General features: G+C 42.8%; 1 protein-coding gene across 7 annotated transcripts in view; it reads right to left on the bottom strand.

The window, feature by feature from the left end:
* PRRC2B (proline rich coiled-coil 2B) overlaps nt 1–19,305 on the bottom strand; it is a 74,053-nt gene extending 54,748 nt beyond the window's left edge. For all 7 annotated transcript variants that reach the window (XR_012648320.1, XM_075015176.1, XM_075015174.1 and 4 more), the window contains exons 1-3: nt 19,169–19,305; nt 3,209–3,375; nt 388–565 (exon numbers count right to left, since the gene is read on the bottom strand). Coding sequence is in view for 6 of the 7 variants with exons in the window: in XM_075015176.1 (XP_074871277.1) it covers nt 388–565; nt 3,209–3,323 (293 nt within the window). In the remaining variant the exon portion in view is untranslated. The remainder of the gene's footprint in view (nt 1–387; nt 566–3,208; nt 3,376–19,168) is intronic.
* Between the last annotated feature and the right edge of the window lie 308 nt (nt 19,306–19,613).

Here is a 19,613-nt window from a genome sequence, read left to right as displayed (position 1 = left end):
AGAACAACTGAGATTAGGGGGAATCAAAATAACGATCAACTTTATCAATAAAGTGGCCCCTCATACCAAGTTCAGACGTGCAACAGTGCTTTCTGTTGAAAGGTGTAAAAAAAAAAAGAGGCTGGATCTCAATAGCTGTAGATCTCCAGGGCTATCTGCTTTATATCCACGGACCTTGTTTGCAGATCACAGATCGGATGCTTACCCAAATTTTGTATCCACAAAGAGCTCTGTGGATCTTGCAGCCCCAACAGTACCATTAAATCTACATGATAATCCATCCCACTTGAGTAAGGATAGTCAAGCCCAAAGAGAACGCTCAGCATGGCTGCGTACAAGTTCTCTTTCATGCTTCAGAGGGTTTAGCATCATAATTGCTCCACTTACCTCTTTTGGTCTGACTGATCCTGCTTGTTTGCCCATCCTGTACCGTCCTTAGGTACTATAATGATGTTAGGGTCGTTTCCTTTGTTCTCAGACTTCAAGCTTGGCAAGTTTGCAGGAGGTGGCATGCGCCGGGCAGCAGCAACTTTCCCGAGACTTTGTAAGCCATGTCTAGGAATAACTGGTGAGAATGCCACCAAGTCACTAAGGGCCACCCTCATTCACCTCAAGTAGCACCTTACCCATCAAATAGTTTCACTGGTTTCAATGGAACTAATGAGGAGTAAAGTACTACTTCCTGAGAGTAAAGGTGGCAGAATCTGACCCTAACTGGCAGAACCACACTGCAACAGCAACATTAATTTACAGATCTATAATATTAATATGTCATGTTTACACAAAATCAGTCGTTCAAAAGAACCGCTACTGATGCTGTCAGTCAGATGCTGTCATCTGCGTGGTAAACTGACAATCAGCTGGCACATAGACCAAACACAAACTGGGAGAATACAGGTCATTGTGGCCAAGGAGAGATGCAAGCCCCACGCCCTTATGGAAAAGGGTATGGGGTTGTTAGTAACCATGCAGTCAGAGAAGGCCGTGGCTTATTTCAAGTCCCAGACCCAAGCCTCACTTAGGAAAGTCAAGTAAAACCAAGTTCATCTTTTGCCAGCAGAAAGAAGGGCTCAGTTAAACTTGCTGGGACTGAACCTGTTTTTCTGTAGGACCTCACAGTGCTTTCCGAACAGTGCATTAAGTCTCACTGTCTATAAATGAGAAGGTAAATAGAATAATTTCCATTTCACGCTAGGTAAAGACAAAGGATTTGAGTGGCTTGTCCAAGTCCATACAGCTCTACCACTAGAAACAGAATCGACACTCCTAGATGCAAGTCACTTTTGTTCTACTCATTAGGTCTAGTTTAGTGTTCAGAATATACCCAGCCTATTAGTTTCAGTTTTCTGACATCAGTGTCCTCATTTCTGTTATGTTTTCACTCCAGAGTTCACTTGGGCTCCTGACCCAGCTCCAGTCCACAAACAAAACGCGCTGGACAGCATTTAGTCTACTTTACACCCACGCTCGCTGCCCTGGAGCAGAGACTAAATCCTGAGTGAGGCTTTTATTCAAACTGGTAATCTGTTCACTTAGCAGTGAGGACACTTGAGGGCTGACAGTCCTACAAATGCCTTCTCAAAAATGCCATATGCCCAATGAACAGAAGTTCTCCCACAATTCACTGAGAAAGATCCATAAAATACTGAACTGGAAGAGACCGCAGAAGGTCATCTAGTCCAGGCCTCTGTGCTCAGGTGTTTGACAGATGTTTGTCTAACTTGTACTTGAAAAGCTCTAACGACAGGGATGCTACAACTTCCCTTGGTAACCTATTCCAGTACCTACCCATCCTTAGATTCCCCCCCCCCACTAATTAACTTAACATCTCCTTTACTGCATATTAAGCCAATAATTTCTTGTCCAAGCTTCAGGGGACCTGCACAGCAATTTATTACAATCTTCTACAACAGGGGGGAGGGGAGGAGGAGGAGAACTTTTTTCAGGTCAGGGGCCACATTAGTGAGAAGCAACAACACATAACAAAAAAATGGTATGGTCCTTGACTATATGGGGGCCAGGGCTATGGGGTCTGGGAGGGACAGTAGGCTGGGGCTGGATGAGCTGGGCTGGAGTGGGGTATAGTAGTGGTCTGGGGGTGTGGATCTAGATGAGAGGAAAGGTGCAGGAGGATTCAGGATGTGGGGTCTAGAAGGGAGAGATCAGGAGCAGCATGCAGGTGGGGAGTCTGGGCAGAAGAGGGATGCAGGAGGGAGTGTAGGGTCCAGGCAGGATGCGGTGGAGGCTTTGGGGTGCAGGGTCAGGGTGGGGTAAGGGTGGGAGGGGATGGATGGTTTGGAGTGTAGGGTCGGGATGGGGGTGAGGGGTCTGAGAGGGAGAGAGGAAGCAAGAACAGGGCATGGTGGGGAGTTGGGGATGAGGGAGGGGTGCAGCTGTCTGTGGGTGACGGGCTGGGTGATGGGAGTGCATTTACCTTTGCAGCACCCCAGATACATATGGCACCGCGCCCCCTCCCCACCACTCCCAGGCACTGCCCTTCGCGTCACTGATTAGCTGAAATTCCAGCCAATCAGTGCAGCACTGGGAAGCCTCCAGGTAGGCTGCCCAGGCCACTGCTGCTGCCCTAGCCAGAAGAACAACAGTGACTGGCAGCAGAGCACGAAGCCACTTCCTGTCTCCGCACCCTCCACCCCACCGCAGGCCAGATGCCATGGAGGGGAGCCTCAAGCCTCGGAGTCTGGATCCAGACAAGCCACAGTCAGGATCTGGACAGTGGGCCTGGCATTCCCCACCCCTGCTCTGTAACAGCCCTTAACATATGTGAAAATTATCATCAGGTCTTCTGTAATCAAAAGTAAACATACCCTGAATTTTTTAACCTCTCCTCACAGGTGAGGTTTTCAACATCTTTTATTATTTGTGTTGCTCTCTTCTGTTTGCCACATCTTTTTTAAAGTGTGGTGCACAAAACTGCACAAAATACTCCAGGCTAAGGCCTCACCAGAGCTGAGCAGAGTGCATCTTACAGGCAGCGATCAGAATGCAGCAGCCTACTGCAGCAAAGAACCATGGGGCATGTCCTCAGAAGTGCTAACAACACACACAGGTGAGTACAGCACCAATGAGAACATACTAAGTCAGGTATGGCTGCTCACATTCAAGTACCAATCAACTAAGTTAACACTATAGTAAAGACATACCCTAAACAAGGGAAAACACTGACTGGCTTGCCTTTGGAATGCCTTACCTGTAGTTCTGATAGCTTCTATTGACTTTCCTTTATACTTATCAAACAGGCTGAGAGTTGAGTACTTGCTTTTCCCATCCTTTCCCTTGGTTATTTGCCCCAAACGATCGGACATTGCGATGAACTGTCATCTAGTAAGAAAATTTCTCTGCGCCGCTTCTGATTGCCTTTTAATGAGACAGAGAGTAGGGGAAATAGCATCAAACCAATTATTTATCCTTTCGTAAGTACAAAATACGTAGATGATAGCAGCTTGGATTCAGTGTGGACACAGGACAACCTATGACACTTTAACAACTCAGTTTTGTGCAAACTTTTGGGATTCAAATGAACTTAATACAAAAGGTTTAAGGACATGAGGAATAAGCAGTGTAATCAGAAGTTCAAAATATCTAATAGTCTTTACGAAAGATTTTTAAAAAGCTCTATAACAACTCTTTAAACATACCCAAGTTTGTTAAATTTTTTTCAAGTAAAAAGGTGATTTTTGCATTAAAAAAATGTAATTATTGCAATAAAAATACAAGTAGCTCCAGGAACGCACTTTTCCTACCATGTACATGTGACCACTTCTTGACAATATACTTCGATTTTTCTGAGTCATGTTCAAAAAGAGATTAATTTCTTTTGCTAAGAAACACTGGGAAGGGAAAATAAGCGAAGCTCTCCCTTAAAAACAAAGCCTACTACTACGTAAGTGCCTCAGGTATCAGAATTACTAACTAAAACCAACAAAAGAGTTAAGGGATGTAATATCTTTTACTGGACTATGTTCTGTTGGTGAGAGAGGGGAGCTTTCAACAATAGTTGGTCCAATAGGAGATTACCTCACCTTGTCTCTCTAATATACTGGGACGAACATGGCTACAACCGGGGCTTTTTCTCCTGGTGGTATGTGCTGACACATACCACCACCTCCTCACCAACGGCCCTAAGGCTGGGGCCACTGGCGAGGCTCAGCAGCACCTCCCGGCCTCGGCTGCTCAGCAGGTTGGGAGGAGCGGGGAAGCTCAGTGGCATCTGGCAGCCCCCGCTGCTCAGCAGCGCCTCCCCACACCGGGATGCCATGGGGCTGGGAGCCAGAACTCTCATGGCCCACAGCAGAGAGGGCCTGAAAGCCAGAGTCCATGCTTGCCCCGCAACAGCAGGGGTCAGGAGTTGGGAGCCCCCACCGCAAGACCCTGGTGTAGGGCAGAGAGGCTTTTTTTTTTTTTTAAACAAAAAAAGCACTGGCTATGACTGTGAACAAGTTAACATCTTCATCCAATTACTAGCAATCTGACACCTGTGTTGTTGTTTGGCCAGATTTGTTATATTTTTCCTGTTTTGGTTCCAAATTGTTGTTAATGAGTTTTAGGGGCAAGAATGGCCATACTGGGACAGACCAAACGTCCATCCAGCCCAGTGGCCTGTCTGCCAACTGTTGCTAGTGCCAGGTGCCCTAGAGTGGGTGGACCGAAGACAACGATCAAGCAATTTGTCTCCTGCCATCCATCTCCAGCCTCTGACAATCAGAGGCCAGGGACACCATTCCTATCCTTGGCTAATAGCCTTTTATGGACCTAACCTCCATGAATTTATCTAGCTCTTTCTTATTATCTAGCTCTTCCTATTGCTTTGGGAAAAAAATCAGTTTAATATTGCCACAGATTGATACCTTTTCGAATTCTCCCATCTTCATCTGCTGGCTAGGAAGGACGACATGCAGACAGCAGGGACTGATACAAAAATGGCTCAAGGGAAATGGGTTTTGACTCTTTAAAATGCATATAAAATGACAGCTTATCAAGTATTGTCAGGTCTGAAATCACATAATAATTGCATTTTCTCTACTGCTGGCATTTTAAAAGTACTAGAGCAAAATATTAAAATTATCTATATGCTTTACATAATTGATATTTGTTTAATTTACCCTCTGAACTCCACCTGGACAATATAACCTCATATATTTCTGTTAAATAAGCATTCGCCAATAACTTTCATTTTTTTGCCTCTCATACACCAAAACAAAGTCTTCAAACAAAAAACGGATTTAAATCCAACAAAAAAGAAACCAAGCCTGTTTATTTAACTTAGTTTTAGTGTCAGTTTTAAAGATTTACTTCATTGATCTTATATTTTATTAAACCTAAGGGTCTAGCCTAACTTTTCAAAATGTTTCTTTTTGCAAAACCTCAGTTTACATCCAAAAACTGGTCCGACATCTCTAACATCCATTAGGCTGGCTTTCTGGGTATGACCGACTTCCCTGACAAACAAAAGACTTGATCCTTTTCCTGGTCTTATATTTTACGACTTTCATACAGCTAAAATTATAGGGGAGAGAAACAACTAGCCATTCATTCTGAAAGAGACTAGCCTCTGATCACAGGCAACAACTTCCCCGGCAATCCTTTATCAAACATGATTTCCAGATAAGAGGTTAAATTCATCACATATTATACACAAAATAAGCATAGGCCACACACAATAGACACAGCCAATTTGACTTCTGCATCTAGGCTAGCAAAGTATATCTAATAGCATCCAGGAAACAATTTTGTGACCAATACAACTGGCATTATGGGCTGATACAGTGCTGCCACTTTTAAATACTGGGCAGGCAGGCATAAGGAGCTTTGGAGTAGGCATACCAGGTCTCAAGAAGGTGGGAATAATTTTTTACCACTCAGCAACAACCTCCACTGGCTGATCAAGGAATAATGACATGCTCTGAAAGGAGTCCTAAGCAGTCCTCTTAGTCAGACTGATGGGGCTACAATGAGAGGCCTAGCAGAGACAATGAGGCTTAAATCTTGGGACACTTCCTGCCTTGGAACCTCTTCTGGTTCAATCTTTTCTCGCATATTCACCTTTTGCCAAAGAAAACAGCAGTTCCTCCCTTATTGCCACAGTATTTGACTAGTAAGAGGGGCATGAAAGAGTAAAGGAGAATTATGTCCTCATCAGCACAGCAGACGTTGTGTTTGATCTTGCAGAGCTGCAGGGAGCGCCTCCCCACTAGATTAGAATACAGTAAACCCTCCATTTAACAGACCCCGATATAACAGACACCGTCTGCCAGCCCTGCTGCTCCCCCGCTAAATAAATGCCAGGGACTCACCAGAGCCGCTGCTGGGGCTGGGGCCACCAGGGCCAGAAGAGCTGGGGGTGGTGTGTGTTTAAAGTGCGCTGACAACACTTTGTGGGACCTCGGGACTGGTTTAGCATGTGTGTTTGAGATGTGGCTTGAGACATATTAAACCAGAACCCTCTGAGGTGGAAGGCTGCAAACACCTGTCCACTCTGCTGGTCAGATATCAATCCTTCACTTTAATGAGCAAAAACTTTCCTCAAACCCATTTAGAATTTTAACACAGTCGGGGTGGGGGGCATTTTGGGGATTGGGTGCTTAACAGAAAAAACCTGCATTTCTGCAAGTCAGCATGCAAACAGCTATTGGGTAGAGCTGCCAAAGAGAAACCCTAGCAACAAGTTATGTAACTGAGTCTTAGCTGCCTCTTGATCACATCTCTCATCATCAGAAGGATGAAAGAGGAATAAACAACCACCCCAAAGCAGAAACTTAGGGACATACCAGGAAAAGCTTGTTGCCAAGCCTTCTGAAGCAACCACAGTCATAGTGTGGACAAGTGACATTTACAGAATACCCCATACTTCCAGTGACCACTTTCAGATGAAAATCTCAAAACCAACCTTTGCAAAGCACCAAGTAACCCTGTTTTTTCAGAAGTGAAAATAGGAGCCCAGAGAAGTGAAAGGACTTAATCGAGATACATAGTGAGCCCAGGGCAGAAGTGGGAACAAAAGCTCATTTTCCTGACAGTCAGACCTTTGCTGTAACCATTGACCACACTGCGTCCCCTCTTACTGTAACTGGCCTTGCCCTAGGATAGCTGCTGAACAAAACTGACTGGCATTCCACCTATGACAGAAAAAGAAAATGCTGGCCCTCGGACCTCAAAAGTCCATACAAATCCATCCACTTCGGCTGCTAAATTCTTCCGGTTTTACTCTGCCAACTGGGCCCTCTAATATACTGTGGAAAAAGTGCACCTGTTTTAACCCCCAAAGCTATCCTGAGAGACCTGTATTTTCCTCTAAGATAGTCAAGACTTGGGATTCAGACAGGCATCTTAAAAGATTTCCCAGCCTACCAGACACAAGTTCTTCCTGATAAAATTCAAACACATGAAGAAATGAATTACCCTCTGGCATGGTTGTTAAAACAAATGCCTCAGCCAGCTGGCACCTGCAGCTTGGGGCCATTAACTTAGGATGTAGTAGTTACAATGAAACAAGATTGCCAAACACTCAAATCAAATATCTGACCTTGAGGAAAAGAACCATTTTATTAGATTGAGGGGAAAGCATCATGAAAGTGCCACCACGAGAAGCTTGATGTATCAGAGCTGAGAACCTTTGGCATGAAAACACAGCCCACAAGCAACATTTTTGCCAAATAGGAGAGCCCAGTGGGCTTTTTGTGAGCACCTGTATGTGGAAGACTGAGATGCACAGTTCAGAAGGTGGTGGTGGTGTCTAAGCAATTAAAAGGAATCCAGGTTGAGCTAGAACACTGAAAGGTAGCAAAACGCAGATGAACAGAGCGAACAGATTATGGAAGGTATTGCACATTGGAAAGACTCCTTTCAATGGCTTAGACACACCACCAAGTTCTGAACTATGCATAATCATACAGGACAAGGACCTGGACATCAGTACACTTTCACAAACACCTGTTTGGTTTACAGCAATGGTCATAAAACCTAACAAAATGTCAGGATGCATAAGGAATGAAAACATTATAATGCCATTGTACAACTCAACCTCACTTGGAATAACACTGCAAACATGGAGGTCGTCTAAACAGCATGATCAATAAAAGTGATATAGAGACATGGAGGCAATTCTTTATGAGGAGGGACTGAAAAAGATTGAGACAGTTCAATTCAGATAGGAGGTATGATAGATGGATACAAAATAAATAGTTCAGAAAAGGTAAATCAGGTGCTCCTAATTACATGAGCACCTGGATACAGCCAATGAAACTTGAAAGCAACAAATTGACAACTAATAAAAGGAAATGCCTTTCTATACAATACAAACCTAACTTTAGAACTCAATGCCAAGAGACAAAGGTAAAAGATTAAAAAGGGACAGACATTGACATTGTTAACGAGGACACTCACAATAACTTTTTTTGGGGGGCAAGGGGAGTTGTTTGTATAAAGTAACTTGTAAATCCTCATGTTTCATGACAACTGAGGGCATCAGGAACAAACCTCTCTCATGAGCAAATGATTCCATAGGATTTGCCACACTCTCCTCTGAAGCAACTGTTACTGGACAACATCCCAAACTTGTGTCTGAGAAAAGAAGTCTGGATGCATTGATTCACAGCCCACCTACCACCTGGGTACTAAAGGGCCACTTGTGTAGACTGACGAGTCTGACAAAAGAGCATGGCTGTATATATCCAAAATAGCACAGTAGGTTCAATAGTAACCTCAGAGAATCCTGCTTCTCCACAATGACTAGATAGACAGCATAATGTGTGCCAAAGCCCTGGCCTCCAGTAACTGGGGGGCTAAGATGAAGAGAAAAAGCTAAGTAAACCTCAGTTCATGCAGAGACAGCTCTTGGGTTCATACAGTTGAGACAGATTACGAAGTCCATTTTTCCCTCTCTGAGGGCAACGAATCAGTCAGGACTCTAGCTGTGGTGCACTACTCAGCCTACGCCAGTACAGACTATAGTGTAGACACAGCATATGCCAAAAGAAGGAGTTCTCCAAGTATGATAACCGTCTCAGTCCCAATATTAGCTATACCAAGAGAAGCTCTCTTTAGCACTGGGGCTTTGTCTATATATGTAGGTTGCTAATGGGTGTCCCCCCAACACCTGACCAACAGAGCTATGCTAGTTCAAAAGTGTAGAGCAGGCTTCAGTCTTGCAGGGAAAAAGAACCAGTCTCCTATACTAAGAATTTCACACTTTAAGGGTTGAATTTGTTATCCAAGCATCAGAAAGGAGGTCAGTTAAGCAGATGCATTATTCAGGTTTCATGCAACTATGAAGCATCAGGAATTGCTTACTGCTCATGGTGGGATGTCTCATAAGACAGACCAATTTAGCAGCACCACAAACATCATTAACATGCTGTCTATGCTCTTATTTAGACAGTGAAGGTGTTAAATAACATTGGGTCCAACACCAAACTCTGACATCTTATTCACATTAAAAACAATACCAGGCTAGAAGTTGTGATTTCCTGAAACCACGTGGTTTGTGCAAGCTAATGATACCCAAATGGAAATAAATGCAACAAGCATTCATTTCATGTTTCATACTTCAGAAGCCAAACCACAAAGCACAGAGCAGCTCAATCAAGTGAGAACCACCTGTGGATGCCACATTTGTGCCCGGGGAAGTGACTTGGGTTTTGCAAGCTGACTTTAAAAACACAAAGAAGATGAGTGTCATTAAAATCTTTACATTTAAAGTTATACATATATTCTTAGCTTCCCCAAACTAACAAGTGGAAGATTCAGCACATGTACTACATTCTCTAAAAAATTATTTGCCTTCCACATAGTCGTCCTGAAACTCCTGTTAGAGCTAAACACCCACAGATGAGCTCACGGAGATGCATCATCCTCATTCCCTCAGCAAAACCTATTAGCAAGAGTCACCATATTTTAACCCGAGAACAGCAGGAAGTCCTGTGGCACCTTATAGACTAACAGATATTTTAGACCATAAGCTTTCACGGGCAAAGACCCGCTTCATCAGATGCATCTGATGAAGCGGGTCTTTGCCCGTGAAAGCTTATGGTCTAAAATATCTGTTAGTCTATAAGGTGCCACAGGACTCCTTGTTCTCAAAGATACAGACTAACACGGCTACCTCTCTAATACATATTTTAACCCCATTTTAAATGAACACTTTTTTAATTCAATATCTAGGTGTTTGTAAATTTCAATAACAAACAATTTGTGTCTCTTATTGGAATTGCAAGTGATGTACAGAGAAGGGTTAATATCATTATCCCTGTTTTACAGCTTGGGAAACTCAGAGAGAGGGAAGTGTTGTGAGATCTTGGACAAGTCCCTGCAGTGGCAGAAGCATAAGAAAGCAGGTCTCCTGATTCTCACTCCAGTGCCCCTTCCAAAGGGCCTCTTATAGTTTATAAACATTACCACACTCACTGGTCACTGCTGAGGCCTGAGAAATATAGGGACTATTGGGTAGGACAGAAAAGGGAAAAAATCTACAAAGAAACAATGGATGTAAAGAAAAAATGGAAGAGGAAGAAGTCTATATTAACATGGTAGTTCTATTGTGTATCTGACAACAATGTCCTGCAGAAGAAAATTATGAAAAAGTAACAGAGACAATGGGTCACATCCTGCTCTTTCCCATTCAAATAGCTTACTGAAGGCAATAAGGGTGCCCATATCTAACAAGTGAGCATGAGATTATCTTAATTTGTTCCACCTTTGGAACAGGTGCACTACTGTTCAGGTTGTCACACCTACCACCAACTCAGTCAGAGAGTGATTTCCACCGATAAGTCAATTTTAAAAATTCAATAATTTAGGCTAAGAATAGACGAGCACAGCTTTCTCTCTGTTATTAAGCTAATAAATTCTCCCAGTCTGCCACATGGAGCTCACATATTTCCTTCTACTTTAAAATCATTATAGAGAAAGTCTATCCAGACAAGTATCCCAGGTGCTTTACAATAAAACCAATCTACTTCAGCAGCTGAATAACCAGAACAACATGTCTAGTACCAAAATACAAATAAAGCCAGTGCACCACCTTAAGCCCATCAGAAGCCCCCCTTAAATGTTGTGTCCAGGATACTTACTTGTACATGCACTGTGTCACCTCGGAGATCTTGATACTAACTGAAGACCAGAGATATGAGGTACCAGTCCGTAAGAACTACAATATATTGAAGTGCACAGGAAAAGAAGCATTCACTTAACCTAGAGAAGAGCACGTCTTGAAGACAGACCAGCCACACACTGATAATTGCACTTACAACATAAAAACAAATGAAATATTCATCATAAGATTACAGAATTGTCACTCTGAAGCCTAAAATGTCTTACATCAATGTGAAGTGATGGAATCAGCCAGAAGCATGGCTGATGACACTTTTCGTTCAGAATATTTTAAGTCCAGTTTTTAAGTTCTCAGTCTTTTCCACCCCTACTTTATGAATTATGCCCCTGTGACAGTTCTATTTTTAGCTAATGGCAAATAAAACAGCTCCGTGTGTCTTTCAGTAAGTGATAAACCTGAAGATTTAATCAGGCATAAGACTAGCACACATATGGGGTTACAACATATGGGAGAGGGATTATTAGAGGCCCCTCAAAATCATCTACACACCATTGTGGTAGAATTTTGGGAGTCCATGCCACGAACGTGACCCACCACTCATCTAAGCCAAAGACTCAGCTTCACAGAATTTGGGTATTACATAACACATCTCTCTCCACGTCTCAGCCTGCTTCCTGATTACACTGAATTAGTTCACTTACACTCTAGTTATCTTCACAACCATAATGACTGAAGAAAAAAGAAACATTTTAAATCCACGGAGACTAAAGGCCAAATCCCCACCATGACTCTCACACAGAAAATTTTTTTACTTGCCATTACCGAGTGGATTTGTCAAGCCCTGTTGATCTGAACGTGAAAGCTACTCCACAGGAAATGGTGGGAGTACCAGTGCCTGACACCTTTAGAACTAGATATAAGGACAAAGTTCTAGTGCATGTACTGCAGAGAACAATATTGCACTGTCAAGGGGATGAATAAATCACCCTCTATCTCAGTTTTGTCTGGTTTCCCACATTCATCAAAACTGTTGAACAGCTGGGTCAAACTACAAATAAAATTCCCAGAAGTTCAGGAAAGTTTTTAGTCCAGCATCTGAGATGCACAGTTCTAACCAAATATTTCCAATCCTTTCCCTTTTAAAAATGAAAACCTTTTAATACTGCATTTCACTCCACAGTTGGTTTACATGTAATCAGTTGCACTGAATATCCATACTGAGGTCCCTGGGAAATTAGAGCAGGGCTGATTGATTTAATTTATTACGATTTAAATTATTAAGCAAGAAACCTCAATTTCAAATCACTGATTTTGTGTTTCAAATTTGTACTTTTTAGTTATTTTCCTGAAGAAAGGTTCTTTTTAGTTGATAACCATTAAAACATGTTGATTTGCAAATTTTGTTGGCTAAATTTGGGCTTTTTGTTAACCAGCAGGATAAGATATATGCACACGCAGTTATTTAAGCAAACATATAGCTTAACTTACATAAACATTACAAATCTGAACAGATGTATTTATGTAGTTACGAAATGGTGAATGATGCATTTCTTATTTATTATATGATGATTAACAAACTATACAAAAAAGCATTTATTTGTTTTTAGTAAGTAGAATTACTTTAAATGAGCTAGATACATAAAAATAGTTTATCAAAAGTTAATCAAAATATTTTTTCTATTTAAAAATAGCTGATTAAACAAAGTAGTATTATTGGTAGTTATTAGTAAACCATATTGATTATCTTTGGTCACCCTACAAAATTAATAGGCAAGCAGGTTTAAGCCAACTAAATAAAGTACTTTCTCACAATACACATTCAATCTGTGGAACTAGTGAGGGGATGTTGTGAAGGACAAAACTATAATGGGGTTCAAAAAAAAATTTGGTAAATTCATGGAGGATAGGTCCATGAATGTCTATTACCCAAAACAGTCAGGGATGCAACCCCATGGCATGGGTGTCCCTAGTCTCCGACTGAAGTTTGGAGTGGATGAAATGAGATGGATTACTCAATGACTGCCTGATATATTAATTCCCTCTGAAGCATCCGACATTGGGCACTGGTGGAAGACAACATACTGGGCTAGACAGACCAACACTCTGACACAGTCTGGTTGTTTTTATGTTCATGTCCTTCAGTATTTTAGAACCAGCAGACCTCATCCTTCCATACCTAGTTTTTATTCATAGGTTGGGAGAGGAAAACAAGCTCTCTTTTTCAACTCCCACTTCCTTATCTCTCGAGCTGAACTAGTTGTATAAACCGAGATGAATCAATCATTCTCCCTGCACCTTCAGAAGAGACCACTGCTGTCAAAGGCTAGTTTAGCACTTCAATGAGCTGTGGGTTCTAGGTACTTAATACAGCAACTTCCATCAGTTCAGTGGTTTGACTGTCTTTAAAATTTGGCAGCAAATATATACTAAATACGTTTATTATAATCTATTAACATTATGTAAACTAAACAAAGCAAAGCCTTAACAAAAAGTGTTGATTTTTAAACTTGAATTTTAAAAACGCAATTTAAAACTAAAAATTTATCATAGACTGAATCCTAAATTAGTGAAAATGTTTAATGGGAAAAGGGCAACAGATGCAAGAAAGTAAGTGATCATATAGTAAGAGCAGCTCTTTTATCATGCCTGGAATAGTACAAAGCCTGCTTAGGTCTTGCGACAAGCAGCTGTGCTCTGTGTGCAGGACATCTGGACTGAGCACTGCTGGAAGTCAGAAACATCTGGCCAAGATAATCATACCTTTCATCTATACTGGCTTTTCATCTGTGAACTACAAAACACCTTACAAAGTTGGGTTAAGTTTCCTATCAACTTTCCAGATAGGAAAATTGAGCACACAGAGGATCCACATGATTTGGCCAAGGTTACCTCAGCCAGTGGATTACTAGCAAAGCCAAGAACAAAACCCATGTCTCTTGAATCCTGATATACCTCTACTGGTTTACATAGTCTGCCTACTTTTAGAGGGGCAGCCTGTACGATTCAATTATAGTCTACGGTATCCTGGTAAATCCCATCTTCAAAAGAACTCGTCTTATCTTTTTTTATGGGAAGAAGGGTTCTTTCGAAGATGGAGCTTATTTTCGAAAGAGCCGCGTCTAGACTGCTCTTCTTCTTTTGAAAGAAGCTCTTTCAAAAGAATATGCAAATGAGGTGCCAGATATGTAAATCTGCACCTCATTTGCATTTTTGACTTCCCTCATTTGCATGTCTCTTTCAAAAGAGGCATGCAAGTGCAGATGCAGCCCATGTCATGCTTCAGTGAGTTATAACATTATATTATAGCCCTCTGCTATGTCTACATTTATTTTTCACTGAAAAACATTTTTATCCAGGCAAACTTTTGTTGCCATCACAAATGTGCACACACCTTTCCATGGAAGAAACTTCTGAAAGTGGATTAAGTTAAAGTGATGAAAGGTAAGTTATTTCAATATCCACCCCCAAAAAATTATGCTTTGGAAGAAGAAATTTGCAGCTTACCAATTTTAACCTGTACAGAATGCTTCTATATGTGAAAAATATCTGAAAGATATACATTTATGTTTTTTCTGTTCCCAGTAACAAGCTAGACAGCAGAGGAGCTGCAAGATTACTAGCTTACAGTAAACTGTCTTTTAACCAGTACTCTCAAATAGCCAGCACTGCCACCTGGCGCTATCCTGGCCTAGGTTTCCTTTTCCAGGAGGCTGTGCTGCTCACAAGTGGCAAATGGATCCCTTCCCACCCCGAGCCACTGATGTCGCTTCCCCTCTTAAGAAGGGACTGGCGCTGGGATGCGGGTCAGGAGCTGAGACGAAACTGCTGCATCGGCCGCTCCCCATCCCTCCCTGGGCCTGAGCTGCTTGCTGAGCCCCAGCAGAGAGTGCAAAGCAGGCTGTGCAGGCGGAGGCAGTGCTCCAGAGACCAGACTGACAAGGGCTTCGGGGAGGGGAGCGCTGCTGTACTGCATCCCCACTGCCAGAGAACTGGTGGCAAGGGATCCCTCTCTATTGTCCATAATATTTTCATATCTGGCCGCCTCATGGTTCCAGGGCTGCCAGATATGAAAGAGTTCACTGTATTACGGGAATGAATAAGTGCTACATGAAAAGCAAAACACACTTAGAAGGTATGATTACTTGAAGAACAAGATTTGAAAATGGGACATAATTTTCATTGCCCAATGACAGAACAAATGGAGGTCACCCACTCTTAATTCTAAAAATTCATCCCTCCCCGATTTCAAATTAACATTTACTATCCTAGAAGTTCCCTCTGACACTCATCTCTTCAATTTGGGCAATCACAACAAGAACACTGATCAAAACAAGGGGAAGTATTGCCACTGTGAGATCTCTTCGTACTGGGAAAAAAATAAATAAAGTTGTTGTGATTTAAGTACTACTGCATCATCCCTGCTGGTTGTAAAGTGCGTTAAATTACCTGGATAAGTACAATGGAAACCCCAGGCAATTGATAAACGTGAGCCTTAAATCACTGATTACTTCCGTAAGGAACAAAAGAATACACATTTTATTCTGAAGGTTAGGCATATAAGTGATCCTACTCTGACACCCGAAATTATGGCCTGGCTCTGGCAAACTGTACTTCATGTGGCAGGACCTAATATGCTGGTGGTGGCTTTGCAAAAATATTAGCACTCTAGAGATTTTTATGCACCCAGATTGAATATCAGGCCCCATAGTTGTAGGCACAGTGCAAATGTGAACTCTAATACTACTTCAATCTAGTAAGTCATTATGTTTTGATAAGCACCGTTTTATTTACTTTTACAACATTGTTCGATGAAATTAATTCCTACATTTAAATGCTGGAAATAGCTTTAATAAAATCTAATACTAAAATGATCACTTTCCAGGAACAAAATCATGTTAATATATCCTTACCTGAGTTATTCAGTTTAAAAAAATAAGATTTTTTTTTTAAAAACCCTCAGTTTACTTTTTCCTGTTTTTGCAGTTTGTTTACTTATTGTGCTTCAAACAGCTTGGACAAAATCATTTCATTTTCTGAGTTTCAGGCGGTGGCAAAAATGTGCAGATGTTTCTTAAGCAAATGTTCCAAGTCTGAGTTTAATATCAAACAAACAAAATATTCAGTGAATTAAGCAAAATGTACCCATTTCTATAATAGATAAATCTATTTCTAAAATAGATTTTGTGAAAGGCTGAAAGAAAGGCATAAGTTTCAGACCAAACTCCTGACTGGAGTTAACTCTCCATTCTACTGCATCCCAGGACAATGCTTTTTATTCATTTTTGCTCTTTGGTTTGCTCTGTAGTCCAGTGGATGCTACACACATTTCAAGCCAAACTCTTAAACAGAAACAAAACAGTTTGTTAAATATATATAAAAGTATGATTATACTGTTTTTGTTTTCACTTAAAGCATTGTCCTGGGATGCAGCAGAATGGAGAGTTAACTCCAGTCAGGAGTTTGGCCTGAAACCTATGCTTTTCTTTCAGCCTTTCACAAAATCTATTTTCAATAGAAATATTAAATTCAGATTTGCAACATTTGCATAAGAAACATCTGCACTTTTTGCTACTGCCTGAAACCCAGAAAATGAAATGATTTTGTCCAAGCTGTTTGAAGCACAAAAAGTAAACAAACTGCAAAAACAGGGAAAAGTAAACTGAGGGATTTTTGTTTTGTTTTTTTCAAATAAAGGTCTTATTTTTTAAACTGAATAACTCAGGTAAGGATATAGTAACATGATTTTTTACTGGAATGTCATCATTTTAGTATTAGATTTTATTAAAGCTTTTTCTAGCGTTTAAATGTAGGAACAGACTAGCCTATCCTAAATGTCAAAGTCAAATTTAGTCCAAAAAGAAAAAGCCAAGAAGTGGTGAAAGATTTTTTTCAGAGAAGTAGTCATGAAAATAAAGATCTGTTAATACTTCACAACTCAAACTAAAAAAACATATGGAACAATCTTTAAGGCCTCAGTCCTGTGAGGAGCAACATGACCACCCCACCGATTTCAGGGAGCTCCACCCACTCCTAATTTCTTAAGCGAATGAGGGCCAGTTCATTTATAGAAGCAAAAGTGCAATTAAAAGTTTTATCAACTCAGGGACTTGGTCCTTACAGACCACAGTGAGGACAGCATCACCCGCTGTTTTCAACCTCTCTCTCTGAGGGCATTTTGACTCAATTTTACCTTCATCCCTAACCCCCATGAATTTAACTTAGTCCTTGGTTCTTATGCGCCTGGCTTTTAGCCATACTGAGCAATCACAAGTCCAAATTAAGTCATTAACGAAGGATGCAAATGCACAGTATTTCACGAAAATTCAGTCCCTGAAGTTGCATCCTGCAAATCTTTATTTGGCAAATCCACTTGGCAGATGCCAACACCCCAACTCTTTGGGAAAAGCACTGCTATTTTCTATGTTCACACAGTACCTAGCATGATGGGGCCTGATCTAGTTGAGGCATCTATGCAGTACTGCAATGGAAGTTCTACACTTATAGATCCCTCTTCAGGACTCAGTCCTGCAAGATAAGGGGCATCATCTACAGGTAATGAAGAGGAAGTAGTGCAACTTTCATGACCAATGCCTGCTCCCCCAGAAAAAGATAGGGCCCTAAATATTTAAATAGCCTGTTTATATTATACCAAACACCAGTACCATTAAAATAAAAATGCTTCATTATATGAAAATATTAATCCATCAAATACAATCATTGCCTCCACAGTTTCTGGTTCTCTATCACCTTTTCTGTGTGCAGAGCTTTTTCTACAAACAGAGCCATGAAGAAAAATGTTCATAACAAACCCCAAAACTCAGGATCAAAGAATGTTCGCCACACACAAACCAAAGCCCACACTGCTCTGAAACATCCATTTCATGTCCTCCAGCACACATCCCCCTCCACAAGCCCTGAGATAGTAAATTCTTTCCTAACAATAAAAATATATATTGAAAAAGCATGCATTTTCCAAGATCCAGCATCAAACACCAGGAACATCCCTATTGCATTTCATAGCCTCAGAAGCTGCGTTGTAAACACACCCCCACAAACTGCAATTCAGCTCTTAGCCTCCAGAACCTCTTCGCACAGCTACAATAAACACAACAATAAAGACACTCGGAGCTGCTCAGCTGAGTTTCCAAACGTCTGGTGAAAACCTTCCACTGTAAGAAGACTCTCTTCACGGTAAAATCAAGGCAATTATTTCGCTTTGCAACTGCCTTTGCGGAAAAGAGAAGGAAAAAAAAAAGAAAGAAGGAAAGAAAACCCACAAAACTCGATTAGTGAATAACCAACGCACGCTGGGAAATTAACTTGTTTCCTACCCCCACCGTCTGTGCCGTAGCAGAGCAAGAAGGGGGCTAGGCAGGATGCTGGGAGATACACAACTGCAGTGTAGTCGCTGTAGTTTACAACCCCAGCAGTTGGTGATAGAGACAGCAACTACACACACACACACACCCCGCTCCCATGAGCAGGGCCCAGAACCAAAACAATGAGGCTAAAAACGGGGGGGGGAACCCCGCAAAATCAAAAGGGGCAGGTCTAGAAAGGCTCCCCAACAAAGCAGGCCAGCTATCGCAGAGACACCACACACCTCCCAGCCCCTCTACCCCCGTTCAGGCGCGGGGCGAAGCTCGCCAGGCCCCACAGCGGCTATTGGTAACGGAGGGAGGCTCCATGGCGGACTGGGGGAGGCAGAATACAGCCCAGCGCCGGCGGGGGGTGGGGGAGAGCCCAGAGGCCGAACCCCCGGGATGCCCCCCACATCGGGGTTGGGGGTCAGCCCGCAGGCTTTGTTGCGGGGCGCAGGGGTCTGGAGCTGACTGTGCCGACGCGAGCCCTGAGTGTTGGGCAAGGCGGCCTTCGGGGCGCACGGCTGGGGTGAGGGGCTGAGCGAGATGAGGGTGAAATGGGGACCCAGCTGCACATGGGGGGAGGGGAGGCTAGTTCCCTCCAAGCTCCAGCGAGGCTGTGCCTGTGGCTGTGGCTGTGGCTCCGGCTCCATTTTAGGGCCGCCTTGTCCCACCCACCCCCCTGCCGCGTCAACCGTCCCAAATAAACCCCCCAGCCCCGCTGCCCGGCCCCCATACCCACCTGTGGTGGTTGTCGCGAGCCGGGTCTGCCTGGGGAGCCGAGTCCGGAAGGGAGATGGGGGCGCGGGGGGCAGGATGGCGGCGGATTGAAAGGCAGAGGCGGCGCTGGCTGGATCGCAGGTTCTCGCTGCCTCTCTGTGTCTGCCTCCGCCTCCTCCTGTCCTCCCCCCTCCCCTACTCCTGGCCCGGCCTGTCAATCCCCGGCCTGGAGTGAGCCGCTCAGCCCGCCGCCAGAGGCCTACAAACGGGACAGCGACACCTGCAGGGACTCCGGGGAAAGACAGGGGGGTTAATGATGGAGGGGAAGAGAGGGAGCGTGGAAGAGTCAAGGACAAGAAGAAAAAGGGGAAAGGAGGAGGAGAAATGATGAGGGGCCGGAAGAGCTGTGTGTAACTCTAGGCTCTGCTTGAGGGAGCTCTGTTCTGGTCTGATATCAAAACCTCAGA

This window comes from Carettochelys insculpta, chromosome 21 (assembly GCF_033958435.1).
Source record: "Carettochelys insculpta isolate YL-2023 chromosome 21, ASM3395843v1, whole genome shotgun sequence".
NCBI lineage: Eukaryota > Metazoa > Chordata > Testudines > Carettochelyidae > Carettochelys > Carettochelys insculpta.
This window is presented reverse-complemented; position numbering and strand designations above follow the sequence as displayed.